Below are 17,527 nucleotides of genomic sequence, written 5' to 3'. Positions count from 1 at the left end.
TGTTATTTTTACTTATATATTTCATATTATTTCTAGTTTGATTCGTTTAGACAGATATTGGACTTCACTGCTTATTTGTTATACCTTAAATGACCTGATACTTTATTTGCTCTTTTTTTTTTCAGGGATAATAGGTTTCTGATTTTTGTCTATCGCACTATAATTTCAGAAGAATTTGAATATGCAACATATGTTGTAACAGTAATGTATATTTTCCCTATGATAATACATATATGGCCAACTGCAAGAGAGTTAAATGTATCGGCACTGATATCCATAAACTACTATTTTATGTTTTTATATACATTAGAATCAGCACTGAAGGTACTGTGGAAACTAGAAACATGTTGTACAAAAAAGAATAATTCAAATATTTTGAATCCATTTTTTTCTACCTTATTATCAAAATAACTTGATAACTAGAAGTTATTTGTTATGACAGCTGATGGATCCTGGCATGTTCACAGCCTTAGTGCCAGTCTTGGCCATCAGCTATGTCTAATAAAAGTAGAGAGACTCCCAAGGATTAGGTGATAGAAAACTGGTATTTCAGTCATATACACTCCCTTCAGATTCTTCCTGAAATAATTTAGGGAAAGAATAAACAAATACAAAAGAAGTGGCTTGAGAGCCACATACCTGGACAGATGGCTCAGTGATAGTAGTTTATTATGCTTCATTATTAATAGTATTGCAGCAAACTTGTCTACTGCTTCTAAAATTATTGTTTTGGTATTGCATTCCATTATAGATACTATATTTTGAGTCACATTAAACATTTTGATGTGGAAAATTAAGAATTTAGGGGGGGCCGGGCGGTGGTGGCGCACGCCTTTAATCCCAGCACCCGGGAGGCAGAGCCAGGCAGATCTCTGTGAGTTCGAGGCCAGCCTGGACTACCAAGTGAGTTCCAGGAAAGGCGCGAAGCTACACAGAGAAACCCTGTCTCAAAAAAAAACCAAAAAAAAAAAAAAAAAAAGAATTTAGGGGAATTTCAGACAAGTAGCTAAAAATTCAGCTTTTAGAATACAACTAATAGGACTGAGAGATGGCTCAGTGCTTAAGAATGGACACTGATCTTGTAGAGGGTCTGAGTTTAGTTCCCAGTATCCACATTGAGTGGCCCCCAATTAACCATTGTAGGTGGAGTTTTTCTGTCCTGTCGGTCAGCTATGTCCCATCAGCTAGCTCCCAAATAACCACACAGAGACTTAATATTAATTATAAATGCTTGGTTGATAGCTTAGGCTTGCTTTTTAGCTAGCTCTTATAACTTAAACTAACCCATTTCTATTTATCTGTGTGCTGCCCCAGGCTTGTTTACATCATGTATGTACTTCCCATCCTGCTCGCTCTGAGTCTCATGATGTCTCTTCAGATACCATCCTTCTTCTCCCCAGCATTCTCTCTGCCCCCCAAATCCTGCCTAGCTATCAGTCAATCAGCTTTTTATTAAAAATGAGAGCCAATATATCTTCATAGTGTACAGAAGTATTATTCCACAGCAACCCATAACTGTAATTCCAGATCCAGGATATCAGATGCTCTTTTCTGGACTCCATGGGCACCTGCACATAGGTGGTGTACATAAATATACACTCAGGTGAATATATGCATACACATAAAATAAAAAATCTAGGCTACAACTCATTTCTTATGATTGACTTGCAATTTTAAATATTTCCCTCTCCCCTATGTCAATATATAGTTGTTATGGAGTAACATATATTCTGTTTGTTTTTAAACAGATACTAATATTAAAAAGGAAATATTTTCTTCATAACTGGAATAATTTGGATTTTTTCATCATAGTTATCGGAATCGTTGATATATTATGCCTGCACTTTGTCAAGCTGAAACCAAACAACTTAGTTCTCATCCAGTTTACAGTGGTAATAGGATATTTTAGAATAATTAGGTTTCTTCCTATCTTCAAGGTAAGGCTTCCTACGTCAAAATACTGGTTTGCTGCATGATTTACTAAGTGATTCAATAAGCTTCACTCTTGTGAGAAAAATGAGAGAAGGAGCTGTCTCTTCCAAAATGTTCTTCAAACAAACACCTGCTTGGTTGGCTGTCATTGCTTCCACCCTGCCTTCACAGAGGCTTTTCCAATCACACCAGACAAAAGCAGAAACCTGGGCTCTACATCCTTAGCTTTATACCCCATTCTTTGTTCCTCTTCCATCTGCATAGTTTTTACTTTCCTTCTATTTATTAGTGCTACAAATTCAGTGTTCATGAGAATTGCTATGCAGAGTTGTATATGTAAAACCCACTTAAAGGAGTAATTGTGATTCTATGGTATTTGCCTTATGAGTTGAGATATGAGCTAAGAGCTCATGTAAGGTGTAACTACATAACACTGGAAATCAAGACGTATAGTGAGGCTAAGACATAGCCTGGAAGAACTTTCTCTAGACAGTTTTTATGCAGATGTCTTGTGCACATAGATGCAAAATAATTATTTTTTTGAGACAGAATTTCTCTGTGTAGCCCTGGCTGCCCTGGAATTCGCTCTGTAGACCAGACTGGCCTCAAACTCAGAAATTCCCTGCTTCTGCCTCCCAAGTGCTGAGATTAAAGGCATGTGCCATCACCGCCTGGAACAAGATAATCATTTTAGACATATTACTTTATGAAAAATCTTAAAGATGAAATACATTTTTAAAGATGTATTTTTGTGTAAGCCAAGTTGTTGTGTGACTTTTGGGGAATAGATGTGAAAAAAACAGCCTGTACATTTCAGATAGGGAAATCAATGAAAGGCAGAAGTAGGGATTTCAAGTCCATCTTGGTAAACCTATGAGTTTATTGGGTTTATTTAATAGGAGTATGGGTGAGGGGTTACTTACAGAGGTGACTCAGAGTTGACAGGTCAGTTTCCTTTTCCCCACAGTCCTCACCATTCTATAATTTTGGGAAGAGGCCTTGTGAGCCTTGTAAGTTTCAGGGACTTTCTGATACTTGTGTGTGTTTTATTTCCTGAGTCTTAAGGAGCCTTCCTCCAGAATTGAATGCTCCAATTTAGAGGGGATTGTTAAACAAATACAAATCTATTGAGAGTGTGCCCAGCAATTCTCAATCAGTTAGCAGCCCTTCTGTCTTGTACTGCCTGAACAAAATCATAATAAAGTATATTTAAGAAATCAATATTATTATATAGTTGGGTTTTTAAATTGAACACTTACTTTTTGCCAGGAACTGGAAAAAGTACTTTATATAACTTACCCAGTTAAATTCTTATAATAGCCTTCTGAGGTAGGTGTAACTTCTACATAAAGTTAAGTGCCCTAAAAGTTAGACTCAGCCCAATATGACTTTGAAAAGAAACATATCTGCCTCAGTGACGGTTGGGAGAATACTGGAGATCTTTATTTTAGTTGCCCTAGGAGTCAGCAGTCAGCTCAGGGTTATCAGTGCATCACGGAGGAAGGCTTTGAAAACATTTTCTTTAAACAAGATCCTCCCTACCCCCAAGTTCACAATCAAAATGGCGGCTAATAAAGTCTTTCTCTGTTCTTTTAATTCCTGTACTATGGTACTGTTTTCTTTTTACTTTCTCCTCTCTTGATATTGAGTCTCGCACCAAATGCCCCTGTGCTCTGACTCATCATGGACTCCATGGGAAACCCCTTGGTGTGTGATTGACAGTTGGCTTTGGAGCAGTGGCTTCATTGGCTTTCCAGGCCTTACATATTAGACTCATTTTGTTCAGGAGGAAAGGGAATCCTCAGAGTCACGGGTAGCTTGCTGAAGGTCACAGAGATGGCGACTGGAGAGATAGTATAAGAGATCTCATTCTCTTAAGTCCCTGCACCAGCTGGCCTCAGCGTAAAAGTAGAGAAATGTAGAACAAGAATGGAAGGTGGCCTGCATTGTTCAGAGATAGAGTTTATTCTTCCAAGCTGTTGCTCAGCTTCCTGGGCCACCACATTGGTTTTCTGAAGTTGAAGAGTAGAGAGACTGAGGGACAGGGGCATGCTAGAGACTCCACCTAAAGCTACAGTCAATTATGCACAAAGGGAGTGGTCACAAACCCATGTGTGTGTGGATGCAGGCAGAGGCCTTTTGGAAACAGGCCCTGCTGGACCACATACCACAGTGTCTGACATTATACTTCTGGACAGGACCAAACGCTGCGTTTCTAGAAAGTTCTTGGACATGCTTTTGCTGGCCTACAGATGACATTTTGAGAACCTCTGCTGGGGAGGGTGTTTTCCTCATGATTTTTTTTAGTTAAAAAAATTGAATTAGCATACAGTATTAGATTTCACTATGGGATTTTCAAATAAAATTATATTTTTATTAATTCTCCTCCCTCCTCTCCCACCCCCTTCCCCTTCTTGTATGCCCCAGTCTCTTTTCCACTTTCCTGTCCCATATGTTCTGTTGCTTTCTCTGCCTTGCTTAAAGCCTTTAATTCCCTCCCGTGGTCTTCATCCTGGTTTCACAGCCTGTACCCACACTCGCCTCTGCTTACATGCATGCACATAACCATGGTAAACTAGATCCTCATGAGAGATAAAATACTTAATTAAATGTATATTTTTCCCTCCACCCTGCTGCTCCAGATTATAATACCAATACTAATAAACATGACAGACGTACAGATCAAAAAGAGCCTCAGCTTGATGTACAGTATCACAAAAGGCTATGTCAAAAGTCAAGAAGATGCCAAACTTTTGATAAGGCAAATTTCTGGTCGTGAATCAGTCTATCAGGTGAGAAACAGGCATTGGATGGTGTGGATGGGAATTACCTTACTTAGGTGTATTCATATCCCTAAGATCAGCTTGTTATGTGTGTGACCAACAGACAGATTTCAGTAGGTAAACAGGTTCAAGTGTTTGTTATACAAGGTGCTTCAGAGAACAGTCTAAACTTTTTATTTGTGTGTGTGTGTGTGTGTGTGTGTGTGTGTGTGTGTGTATGTGGGTGTATGGTTGTGTGTGTATATGCACTTGGGTGTGCTGTGTGAGACCCTATCTCAAACAAAATAAGACACAACAAGCAAAAGCAGTAATAATGATGATGATGATGATGATGATGATAACCCACCAAAGAGAGAATTGAAAATGCTAAAGAAAGTCAAGTGTGACCCGGGCACTCATGGAGCCTCAGGGTGGAGTTTGTAGTTGTGGAGTCACGGGTGTAAAAGCTGAAGGAGTCAAAGACAAGTCAGTCACTGGTCCAAGAAGAGCTGGCACATCAAAGTCCACTGTGTGCCCCTGCTTGCTCGTCCCCCCCTGGTCAGACCGCCCCTCTTAAACATGATGCTCAGCACAGTCATTTCAATCACACACATGGATGGTTCGTAGGTTTTCTCACAACTTTCAGCTTTTGTCCCCCTTTGCCATGAGGAGGTTTTAGCGTGACTTTGCAAGTTTCCAGCCGGCCCTCTGCTGGGTTCCTTCTCCTCATTTGCAGACCCATTAAACCAGTGGTTTAAATTTTTTTGACAATCACTATGATCACTTCTTTTTCCAAGCAGTAGTTTCTTTAAAAAAAAAAAATAATAGAGTCTCTTGAATCTCTTATTTTAAAAGTTTCTGTTTCCTGCATGACTTCTGCTTCCTCAAAGTCCCATTTGAAAGTGGGAAGATTGTTCTAGGTCATGCTGGGCTATGCAGTGAGTTCTAGGTTGGCCAAGGCTACACAACGAGACCCCCGCTACAGCCCTCTCCACACAAAAAACAAACAAAACAGAGAGTATGGAGAAGTTCATAGCAGAAAAGACTCCAGAAGGAAGATGAGGGAAGTCAAACATGAGCCAGAGAGGGAGCTGAGGATGTTTTTAGACATTTAGGAGACAGCAGAGGGGTCTGGAGGCAGTTGCCTTGATAGCTATGGTATAAAACAAATCTCCATTGTTTAAATGGGGAACTTCAGGGAGCTGGAGAGATGACCCTGTGATTAAGAGCGCTCACTGTTCTTCCAGAGGATCTGGGTCCAGTTCTCAGCACCCACATAGCACCTCACAGTCATATTTAAGTCCAGTTCCAGGGGATTTGGTGCTCAGGTACCAGGCACTCATGGTGCAGATATAAATTCAGATGAAACATCCCTACACATTAAAGAAAATAAAAATTAAGAAACAGAGGACTTCAGTGGCTTTTTGTGATGTGTATTAGGTAGATGCTTCTGAAGTGACTCGATGTTTCTGGAAACTAGCCTATGGCAGTTTACCTGCAGAGAGGTAACAGACATTGCCTCTTTGGTAGTGATGTCTTTGCAGGCAGGAGTTACTGTTGCCCAGAATCTCAGTGTGAGTATAAATTCAGTTCTGCAAGAAGGAGGCTTAGCACAATGCAAACAAGGCTGGACATGAGTATGTTAGGGACATACAAAGTCTCATTTGTATAGTCAAAGCAAGGGACTTACTAGGTGTAATTTTTAAAAGCCCAAACAAACAGAGGGAAAAAACAAAAGTTTTGTTTTGCTTAAGCTTCAGATAACAAATCCATTGTTCTCTATAAGTGTGGCATGCAGTGTCTGAGTGCATTGCAGGTACTTGTATGTGACGACCCAGAGGACTGTGCATTGTTGCCTCTGGGTTGTTGCTATGGCTAAGAATGTGCTCCAGAAAGACTGACAGCCAGAGTGAGCTTTAGGAGGAGCAGTGCCTGGCACACAGCGAGCATCCCACAGCACCTGTTGTGTGATTGAAAAAACAATCACGCCACCCATTTGCCGGTGTGGAGTTCCTTCTTCAACTCTTTAAGGAGTGGCCTTCAGGGAGCATGAACTCACTTACACAGCATGTTCACATCATCCCACTGGTTTTTGTGCTCTTGGCAAAGTAGATCCTCAAATAGCTGTTCCCTCGGTGTATCTTCAAATTGGTGTCTGCCAATGAGAATTCTTAATTGTGCACAGTGTAGTGTAGAGAACTTTTCCTCCCTCCCTCCCTCCCTTCCTCCCTCCCTCCCTCCCTTCCTCCCTCTCTTTCTTTTTTCTTTCTTTTTCCCTTCCTTCCTTCCTTCCTTCCTTCATTCCTTCTTTCGAACTAATAATAGTTATAGTGAAGCATGGTACTTATGCAAAACATCAGCCCTGCAACATTCACTGCAATCTGAGTCCAGGCCTGGGGGATGCAATGGAACTCTCTGGAAGACAAAAGCTCTCCTAAATCAAACTGAGTGAAAATTCCTCTGTATGCTTCTTTAACTTTTACTCAGGTGATAAAGCCAGGATTGTACTTGGTGTAATAAGAACCATTTCTTATTATTTCTTCTTCTTCTTATTATCTCTTACAGAAACTATATGACATTTTAGAAAAAAACAAGCGCGAGGCCATTAAAGAGCTAGGTGAGTGGTTGGAGCATTTGCTTTCCTGATTTGTTTTTTGTGTAATCTATAGATTTTATTTCTTTGTGCTTCTGAAGGCCAGAATCCCAGATGATGGTGCTGTCAAGGTTGGTTTCTGGTGAAGACTGGCTTCTTGTGGGGGGTAAACATGGGAGCCTTATTGCTGTGGCCCCATTTGACCTTTTCTGCATGTGCAGAAGGACTCTGGTGCCCAATTTCTCTAGTGAGATCCCATCCTTACAAGGTAGGGACTCTACTCTTATGACATCATTTAAGCCCTATCACCTCCGTAGAGGCCCTTATAAATATGGCATTACAGGGGGTGGTGGACTGTCTGAGCATGCAAAATGACATCCCTGCAGAAGGTCAGAGGGACCCTGGCATCTGCTGTGGCAGCGCAGGGAAAGGGTGGGAGCAGGAGTGTCTGTTCAGATGGCAAGGTCAGGGTCCTCAAGGATTTTAGGGAAAGCCACACGATGATGACCTTTGACAAGACATTGTTTTGCTTAGTGTGGTTAGCTTGCCTGAGTTCACGTGACTAATAAGTCGGCACTCAGTTCTCTAGCTTTGGTGGATCTGGTGCTAAAACGAATGCTCTAGATCGTGGCTATCCTTTATGTTACTGGTCAATTCATTTTAATGAAAAAAGTGTATAAGTACCTTCCATACATACATCAGACATTGTGCTCAATGTAAAGATGACACATGAAATGTTAATTTTGGCCAAGAGTCTAGTCCCTGACTTCTTGTGTTTATTAAAAGAGAATGAGTATTCCACTTGAGCTCACAAGACCCATCCACCTAACTCTGGATGCTCTTTTGAATGAAAGTGTTTTAATCATCCAACCAACAAAAAATATAGAGAGGATAGGCAGAGACATTAAAACAATACTTGAGTGAAACGAGTTTTGGCATAGAAATGGGTAGGAGATACCATGGAGATGGGACAGAGAGTTGTTTAGTTGTGTGGGAAGCTAGTTTTCATCCATATGATGGGGATGCGAATTCACCCTACCAGCCTCAGGAGTTCTGTGTGAAGCTAGAATGAAAGGCTATTGTATCAATACCTTGGACATTCTAATACAATACTAGTTGTTATTGTGGTTGTTGCATAGATTGCTTACCACATCTAATTTTTCTCAGGACTCATAGAGCACGAAGGCCGTGATGTTGTCATTGCTCTGAAGACAAAGCAGGCAATCCGCAATGTGATTGCTAAAGCCCTGAGAAACCTCACCTTCCTCTGGTCAAGAGGCATCATTGATAAGCACGAGGGCATTGAGATGAATAAGGTAGTAACATATCATTGATAGGTATGAGGGCATTGAGATGAGTAAGGTACTAACATATCATTGATAAGCATGAGAGCATTGAGATGAATAAGGTAGTACACACATCATTGATAAGTACGAGGGCATTGAGATGAATAAATAGTACACACATCATTGATAAGTACGAGGGCATTGAGATGAGTAAGGTAGTAACACATCATTGATAAACACAAGGGCACTGAGATGAGTAAGGTAGTACACACATCATTGATAGGCATGAGGGCACTGAGATGAATAAGGTAGTAACACATCATTGATAAACACAAGGGCACTGAGATGAGTAAGGTAGTACACACATCATTGATAGGCATGAGGGCACTGAGATGAATAAGGTAGTAACACATCATTGATAAGCACGAGGGCACTGAGATGAATAAGGTAGTAACACATCATTGATAAACACAAGGGCACTGAGATGAGTAAGGTAGTACACACATCATTGATAGGCATGAGGGCACTGAGATGAATAAGGTAGTAACACATCATTGATAAGCACGAGGGCACTGAGATGAATAAGGTAGTAACGTGGTTCCCACTGTGTTTGGTTCCATAAGCTCAGGCATCCCAGGATGTAATAAGAGAATTTGTTTGAGGAAGCGTTTAACCACAAGAGCTACCTCGATACTTCCTGGCAACATTTTTAATGCCCGTGGCATTCAAAGCCAGTGCTGCCTGGCATGTCCTGCAGTTTGAACAACGTGGCTGCAAGTGACTGAAGCCATCTGTAGCTAAATCCAGTGAAGAAGCAGGCTTGGAGACTTAATGAAAAGGACTCAGAGGACTTGTAGTCTGTGTGGCCAGGTTTCAGGAAGGGACTTGAAGAAAGACTTAGAAAACTTTCCAGATTCCTTACTTCTTGTCAGGATTGTCTCTGAAATCTTCCTCTGGCTTGTTCTCTAGCCTCAGTGGATCTATCTATCTATCTATCTATCTATCTATCTATCTATCTATCTATTTCTACTTCTCCATTTACTGGTGGATTTTGTATTGCATCATTCTACTGACTGGAGCATCCACAGAGACAGTAACAGTATTTGAAGGGGAACAACTGTGTGTGTGTGTGTGTGTGTGTGTGTGTGTGTGTGTGTGTGTGTGTGTGTAAGACAGGGTAGGATGTAATAATTGGATTATAAAGATGACAAGTTGATCTGAGTTAATAAGTGAAAATAAGAGGAAGAAAATAGGGACAGAAAGATTATAATACACATGGCGGCAGGGGTGGGGAGCTGTGATTTGAAGCTCAAGTTAAGTCTGCACAACAGAAATGTGCTTAGATTTCCTTGGTTTCGACTTCACGTCCATTTTTTTTGTCACAGAAACAATTACCATAATTTTGAATTTTCATTTTTAGGTACTACTTACAAAAATCAAAGCCTTGAATAACTTTCCCATGGCAATCCCGCCTCCAACCCCTGACAAATACCTACCCAACATCGTTTGGTTGGAAAATAAAGATGTCCTCATTGAGTTCTTCAAGGTAATAATGTCTTCTGTTCTGACTCAGGCTTGATGTAAACATTTCCCCCTGCCCCAACTAACAACTAAAGAAAAGCGTATCAAAAGCATAACTTCAGTTAAATGAAGCCTTTATTTATTTATTTGAAGACATCAGGAATCTAATTTAAGCAAGGAGAAAATGTTCTGAAGAATTATGGTTGCTTTCACAAGTGAAAAGCCATTTGGGTATCTTAGCTTGATTTGCTATAGCAAAGCGCCGCAGACCAAGTGGCTTTCAAACAACAGAAACTTACTTCTCACAGTTCTGGAATTGGGGAAATCCAAAATCAGGGCATGATCAGATATGGTTTCTGGTGAGAGTCTCCATCTGGTTCATTACATGACTGTCTTCTCATTGTCTCCATCTGACAGAAAGAGCAAGAGAGCTCTATGGTGCTTCTTTCATAAAGGCACTAAACCTGAACGTGAGGACTTCACCTTTATGACCTAAGCATGCCCCAAAGGTTCTACCTCCTAAAACCCTTACTCTAGGACCTGGGATTTCAACATATGCGTCCTAGGAGGACACAAACATTAAGTCTATAACATTAGCCAACCTTGGGCAGGGTGCAAAGGCCTAACAGGAATCTTGGACATTTTATAGGTACAGCAATTGTGTCTCAAATCCTAGGTTCTCTGCTTCAGTTCAGACTCTGTCCCTACCTTAGATGAGCGGAATCTCTTGCAGCTATCTCAACTGTATACACTGTGTTTGCATCTAGGTCTTTTCATATCTATCTGCTATCTGCTGCTCTTCTTTCGGGACTCAGCTTAGCTATCCCTATCTTGCTAGTGAGGGTATCACAAACAACTGGGAAAAGACCCCGTGACCTTTCTTCACTGTCCCCAAGTGCCATGTTCCTGTCTGCTTTGCCACAACCATCATACTTTATTGACAACACCTTCCCCACCTAACTAAAAACCTTCTGTGGCCAAGAAGTTGATTTCCAGGCTTGACATTTATAGCCTAAGCCCCAGTGAGGGCTAAGCACTTCCTTAATTGTTTTTTTGCTCAATCATCCCCTAAACATTTACTGGGTGCTAGCATTCTTTGCTGTGTTAAGAACTGATCACAAAGTCTTTGCTTGTTTGCCTGTATTTTTATTTCTTAAAATTGATGTGGTATGTGTATATATTATAACAACCCCAGGGTATGTTTTCCATTTTTATGCTACTTGATAACTATTTTTAATTTTAAAACCTTATTTCTGTTTAGACAAGTGGTCTACAAAATTGTAGGATTGACTTCTCCAACCTATTTTATTTTTTCATTCAGGGAAGAACTAGACTCACCTATTTCGACTACGGTGATATCATCTGTAGAGAAGGTGAAATGTCACAAGGAATCTTCTTAATTATTTCAGGAATGGCTAGTGTAAGAACGACTAATTTTCTTTATTTAAAATGCATTTTGAATACACAGTTGCAACTTAGGGGTAAGTTCTGGAGCTGAAAAGTTTGAAATTGTTAGTCTCTTCCACATGAAACCGTTTCCGAGGGGAGTGAGTGTGACAATCGAGACAGAATCTTCACACTCAATACTCGAATGTGCTTCCCATTTTACCAAGTGCACTCAGAGCTGTCAATTTACTCTTCACAACAAAGCTGGAGGAATTAGTGGTTCGAGGATGTTCAGACATGGAAACTAGTAAGTACTCGGACTCATTCACCTAACTGAGAATTCGGGCATAAGCTTGGCTGCAGTCCAAAGTCTCACAGAGGTCAAGTTGGATGAAGATCAAAATAAAACTTTTCAGTTGATCAATGAGGAGACTTTTGTTTGAGGAGAGAGAGAGAGAGAGAGAGAGAGAGAGAGAGAGAGAGAGAGAGAATATGAGAACCCTGCCTCTCCCTTCATACTGACACCTTAGTAGCTGGCTACAGTGGTCAGCGTGGCTTATACACTGATCAATTCCTAGTTCCCAGTTGATGCTCTTATGTGACAAACCTTTGTCCTAGGGAAAAGAATATAGTTAGCTTCCTCATTTTAAAATGAATATTTCAGACCTTTCACTCTGATGAAAATAAACTGCTGTGACAAAAAAATAATATGAAGAAAATGTAATCCCAAGAATCTGATTCTAGGCAGTTTCATCCATTGATTAAACAGATATTTACTTTGTTACTATCATGAGCAAACTCTGGTCATTCTAGGTATAGGATTGAAAAAACTGACAAAAATCTCTGCTCTTTTGGAACTCATTTTCCAGTGGAAGGATAAAAGGAGAGGACAGAATGTATGAAATAAGTTAAATGTATACACATTCAGTATTGTAAAAGAGGGGTCCTAGAAATTAGGATTTCTCTAGGAAAATTTCACGCTGGGAATGAAGACATCCTACCTATAGGACCTCTGATGCAAAGAGTGAACAAATTCATCATTGCTTGCTGATGTTCAACCATCTTTTTTCACTCTTGTGTGGTTCAGGGTTCTGCCTAGGGAATGGTGTTACCCACAGTGGCTGGGTCAATAAACAATCAAAATAATCCCTCACAGACATGTTCACAGATGAGCCTGGTTTAGATAACTCCTCAACTGAGACTTGTATCAGGTGATTCTAGGTTATGAGAAGTTGACAGGCTGTGTTTGTGTGTGTGTGTGTGTGTGTGTGTGTGTGTGTGTGTGTGTGTGTTTCTGGTAACAAAACTAGCGGCCATTAAGGGACAGTATCTTGAGTCTTTTGGATATGGCACTCCCAGAATCTTACCAGTGGCTATCTGGTCTTGAGAAATTTGTTTGTTTTGTTTTTTTGAGATAGGGTTTCTATGTATAGAGCTGGTTGTCCTGGAACTCACTCTGTAGACCAGACTTGACTTGAACCCAGAGAGCCACTTGTTTTTGCCTCCCAAGTGCTGGGATTATAGGAATGTGCCGCCATTCTCTCTCCCTCATCTCCCTCTCTTGCCCTTCACAGTGTTAGTGTCTCTCACTGCCTATGAAGAAAACAACATAGCATAAAGAATGGGAACATTAATTTGTTTACAGCTTTGTCCATAACTGGGGAGGGGAAAATTCTTAATCTGTCTGGGCATTTCTCATAAAAAATTTACAGAATGTAAAGAAAAACCAGGAAATATACATGATGGTAGTTTTTTTTCCTGGGAAATGAGTCTTTCTTCTGACACCAGGGATTCTGTGGGTGGCACATCCTTATTCTCAGCATGAAAATCCCAATTTCTAGCTCCCTGTTACAGTCATCAGAGTGTCCTTCTGATGTTTGGAATCAGATTTTGGCATATTTATAATGAGATCTCTTTGGAGTAATATTCAAGTCCAAACATTAAATTCATTTTTGTTTCTTGTATGCCTTCTATATACCTTAAAGGCACTTTTATACAGTATTTTTATTGTGCCTACATTTTGACTGTGATCCATTATATAAGATCAAGTGTAGAATTTTCTATCAGTGGTGTTATTTCAGCCCTCAGAAATTTTCATATTTTGAAGCATTTTGCATTTCAGCTAACTTAGACTAGTGCTCTCCAACCAGTAGTATGTTAAAAAGTTATGCCTATAGGAAGAGGTTTATTTTAATTTTCATAAAAGTAGTCAAGAAAGGCAATATGTTTTTGTTATTTAATCCCTATAAGAATCTTTTTTTCTTTTTGTTTGTTTTTGTTTTGCTTTTCAGTGCTAAGGACTGAACTTGAGGTCTCAAGCATGGTAGGCAAGTGCTACATCCCTAGCCCAAAAACTTTCATCTTTGTTTGAGGAAAACCTTTGCCTTGAGATGTTGAAATACAAAATAAACCATGACTTTTGTGGAAGTCAATTCTTCCCTTTGTTCTTGGCACATCTCATTAAAGAATCTTTGACTTGCTCTAGAACAATTGTAAGAAAGAGTGGAAACCATTGGTACACTCCATGAACTTAACGTTTTTATTTCCCTTTTCATAACCTCGCCCCAACAGTTGCATAGCTCATCTCCCACCTTTGGGATAGAAGCAAGCCAGAGGACTGGCAGACAGTTCAAGACTATGTACACAGAGTACTGTACCAGTGGGGATGTACTTGGTGAACTAAGCTGTTTGCTTAAGCGCGAAGTTGATTATACTGCCATCTGTGAAACTACTTTGCAGGTACAAAATAGTTCGGTTGTAGGTTATTAATTAATCCTTGATAAGGAATCTTTTCTTTGGCTGGGGTCTGATATTTTATTTGATCACTTGATCAGTTAATGCCAGCAGTATAGAATAGCTCAGAGTAGACGGGCTAAATCTCTCACATATGAGGCTCTGCTGAGCTCTGCTGCATCTTGCCTGTGGATGAGTTATTTAACCTCATTGAGTCTTGATTTCTGTATTAGTCAAGTAGAGAGGATGCCTGTCCTCTGATGTTATGGAGATTAGAAACTTGTCTGTAGTGTTATGCTATGCAAATTGTCACTATTCTGAAAGCAGCATTCTGAAGGAATAGTCATTTGTTTTCAAACTCCCGTTCTTTTGTTTACACTTGCCAAGTAATAGGTAATTTGTTCAACCAATAAGTGACCTAAAATCCCATTTGATGTGGACAATCCCATTAAAAGAATCTAAAATCCCTGTTACAATTGTTATCAATTTTTGAGGCTGATAGAAGGAACAGAGTCTTAGAGGATGTAGAGCAGCAGAAAGAAATGGTGCTTCATCAGACTATACCGTGTTGTTTCCGGAAGAAGAGAGAAGGGATGTATTTAGTCATAGTCTGAATGAACTCATGGCAATTCATTTATCTCGAATCTGACAGAGTACAAGGAGTTTGCCTCTGGAAAGGGGCACTGTAAGTAGGGAGCACTGTGGATTAACTGCTGTGAGGGCTCAGGTCCTGAATCTCAGGCTCATGAACCAAAATTTCAACATAACTATTGAGTGATGAATATATATATATACATATATATATATGTATATATACATTTTAAAAAGATTTGTTTTTTATTTTTAGTTATGTGTAGGTGTGTACATGTGTGCATGTAGGTATGTATATGTGAGTACAGGCGCCAGTAGAGGCCAGAGGCATGGGATCCCCAGGAGCTGGAGTGCTGGAGTTACAGATGATTGTGAGCCACCTAACATGGGTACTGCGACCCAAACCTTCAGAAAAGCCAGTGCTCTTAACTGCTGAGCCATCTCTACAGCCCCTCTGGGCTACTTTTAAAGAGTATATCTTTCCCTGGACCACACATTTGATCATCTTATATACTTTTTCCACAATGCTAATTCTTTTAAATATTAGAGTATCATATTGGTGCTAGAGTCTCATAGAGTTGGTTGTTGGGTGTCTGAGAAGATGGTGACCATCTTGTTTAATGATCGATTATAATTTAGATGTCTGTGTCCTGGTACCTTGTTATTTTAGGCCTTCTTCATCCCCCTGGAGGATATATATGAAGGTTTTGATGTCTTCTGGCCATCTCTGGAATATAAAATATGGCTCAAGCTTGCTCTTAATATTGTGAATCAGTATTTTGAACAAAATGTTGCTGGTGAGGTAAGTTATATGAAAAAATAGAAATAAATTTGTAGGTACTAAATTTTTTTTAATAAAGTACATCCCATATTTTTCAGACAAAGATAGATAGGAAGGTGATATCTGATTCTTTAAAATGAGTTTTAGCTACTATCTCATCCTAAATCCCTGTGAGCCATTAATCCTCTTGTCATGGCAAATTTTCCAGGCTACCCGAAAGATCCTTTTAAAGAACAGAATTAGAAACTATTAAATAGGTGGATCCTCCCAAAGCTTAGCATATCATTAATCAGAAGAAGTTCATGAACAACCCTGGACACACATCTTTTAGGTTTTCAAAACCTTTGGTGAGATGACTAAGTCCTGTCTGTGAACGTTTCCTCCAAAGAGTAGTTGGTTCAAGTCTGTCCTGGACCAGCATAATTTGCAGTCTTATATTTGTGAGTTACTTAGTATTTATTCTCACCCCTACTGTGAATCAGAAGTTGAGGAGGTGACAGACCCAAAGCTCAACAATTTTCGCTGATTAACTGTAAACCTCGGGTTAAAAACAGTACATCCTGCAAGCCAGTCAGGTTTCATTTCCAATATGACAATAATAACTTTCAGAAAAATCTTGGTGGAAGAGTAAGGCAACTAAGATTCCTTTCCTTTTATATTGCCTCTCCATGAGGAATAAGAATAAGACAATTGCTCATCTAGAAAGAACCTCCAGAGAGGAATGTTAAGACCAGGGTGTTGGACTTTCTCAATAGCAGAGCAACTGTCCTTTATAATTATGTTTTGAATCACAAACCATACAAATTCATAATGAAAACGAGAATGTTCAAAGATAAAATGTCAAGGACAATAATGTTTATCCACAACCCACTTAATTATGTGATTGCTGTGCTAAAATACTCTTGACAAAACCAACCCATGGGTTTATTTGAGGTCACCGTTCAAGGGCACAGTCCATCAAGGCAGCGAAGTCAAGGTCGCAGGTGCTTGAAGCAGCTGTCACATCATAGTCACAGTCAGGAAGGAGAGAAGGATGAATGCAAATTAGTGTTCAGCCTTCCTTCCCTATCAGCACCAGTTCAGAATCCTCTGCCCAGAGAATGGTCCTGCCCACAATGAAGATGGATCTTTCTACATTAATTAACAAATCAAAATAATCCTCCATGGGCACGTCCAGAGGGCCACCTCCTGGGTGATTGCAGATTCTTTCAAATTGACAGTACTAACCATTATCTTTCCAGTGTTATTCCTCAGGGAATATCTATTAGATTCCCCCTATCCCACTAGATAAGTTCAGAATCTAATTTATTCTGCCTAGCAAAAACTCATTTCATTTTTTTCAATAACCCAATGACTTGAAGAAGGGGAAGAGAGACTGTTCTGGATCAAATAATGTAAATATGGAAAAACAAATTTAGTACTTTGGGTATTAAATCATATTTTACACAACTTGAGAAACTTGATTGTGTCCTGACTATTAGATGATACTAAGGAGTTCATAATTATTTATTATTAACTCTTTAATGACATCATGGCTATATAAGAAATGCTTTAAGAGTCTTATTTTTAGCTGAGGGTAGGGAGATAGAGGCCTGAGGACCAAGAGCAACAGGCCAACCTCAACTACAGACTGAGACTCTGTCTTAAAACAAAGCCCGAAATAAAACAAACAAATAGTTTTAGGTGTGAAAAACTAAAATGAGAGGAAAGCTAGGGTTTGTTTTAAAGCACCAACAGCAACAACAACAAAAAGAGAGAGCAATTATGGGAAGATTGTAGGAATTATTGCCTTCTGATAATTCCACAAAAGAGTTAATCAGTTAAGACTTTTTAGCACCCCAGACATTCGTTAGATAATGCTCTCTTCAGTTCTCGATGTCAAAATATACATGCATTTTCAAACCCTAATACCACACTTCTAGGTTTTTTCCCCCCTTGTTGC

The 17,527-nt window shown here is 39.7% G+C and overlaps 1 protein-coding gene across 1 annotated transcript in view; it reads left to right on the top strand.

The window, feature by feature from the left end:
* Nucleotides 1–17,527, top strand: part of Slc9c2 (solute carrier family 9 member C2 (putative)) — a 57,272-nt gene that overhangs the window by 31,675 nt on the left and 8,070 nt on the right. Inside the window, exons 16-24 of the mRNA XM_059280370.1 lie at nt 126–324; nt 1,749–1,937; nt 4,575–4,724; nt 7,260–7,311; nt 8,455–8,603; nt 9,994–10,119; nt 11,416–11,514; nt 14,052–14,219; nt 15,475–15,606. Of these exons, the coding sequence (XP_059136353.1) occupies nt 126–324; nt 1,749–1,937; nt 4,575–4,724; nt 7,260–7,311; nt 8,455–8,603; nt 9,994–10,119; nt 11,416–11,514; nt 14,052–14,219; nt 15,475–15,606 (1,264 nt within the window). The remainder of the gene's footprint in view (nt 1–125; nt 325–1,748; nt 1,938–4,574; nt 4,725–7,259; nt 7,312–8,454; nt 8,604–9,993; nt 10,120–11,415; nt 11,515–14,051; nt 14,220–15,474; nt 15,607–17,527) is intronic.

The sequence above is a fragment of the Peromyscus eremicus genome, chromosome 15 (genome assembly GCF_949786415.1).
Source record: "Peromyscus eremicus chromosome 15, PerEre_H2_v1, whole genome shotgun sequence".
NCBI lineage: Eukaryota > Metazoa > Chordata > Mammalia > Rodentia > Cricetidae > Peromyscus > Peromyscus eremicus.
The sequence above is the reverse complement of the archived record's forward strand: the minus strand, read 5'-3'. Positions and strand labels throughout refer to the sequence as shown.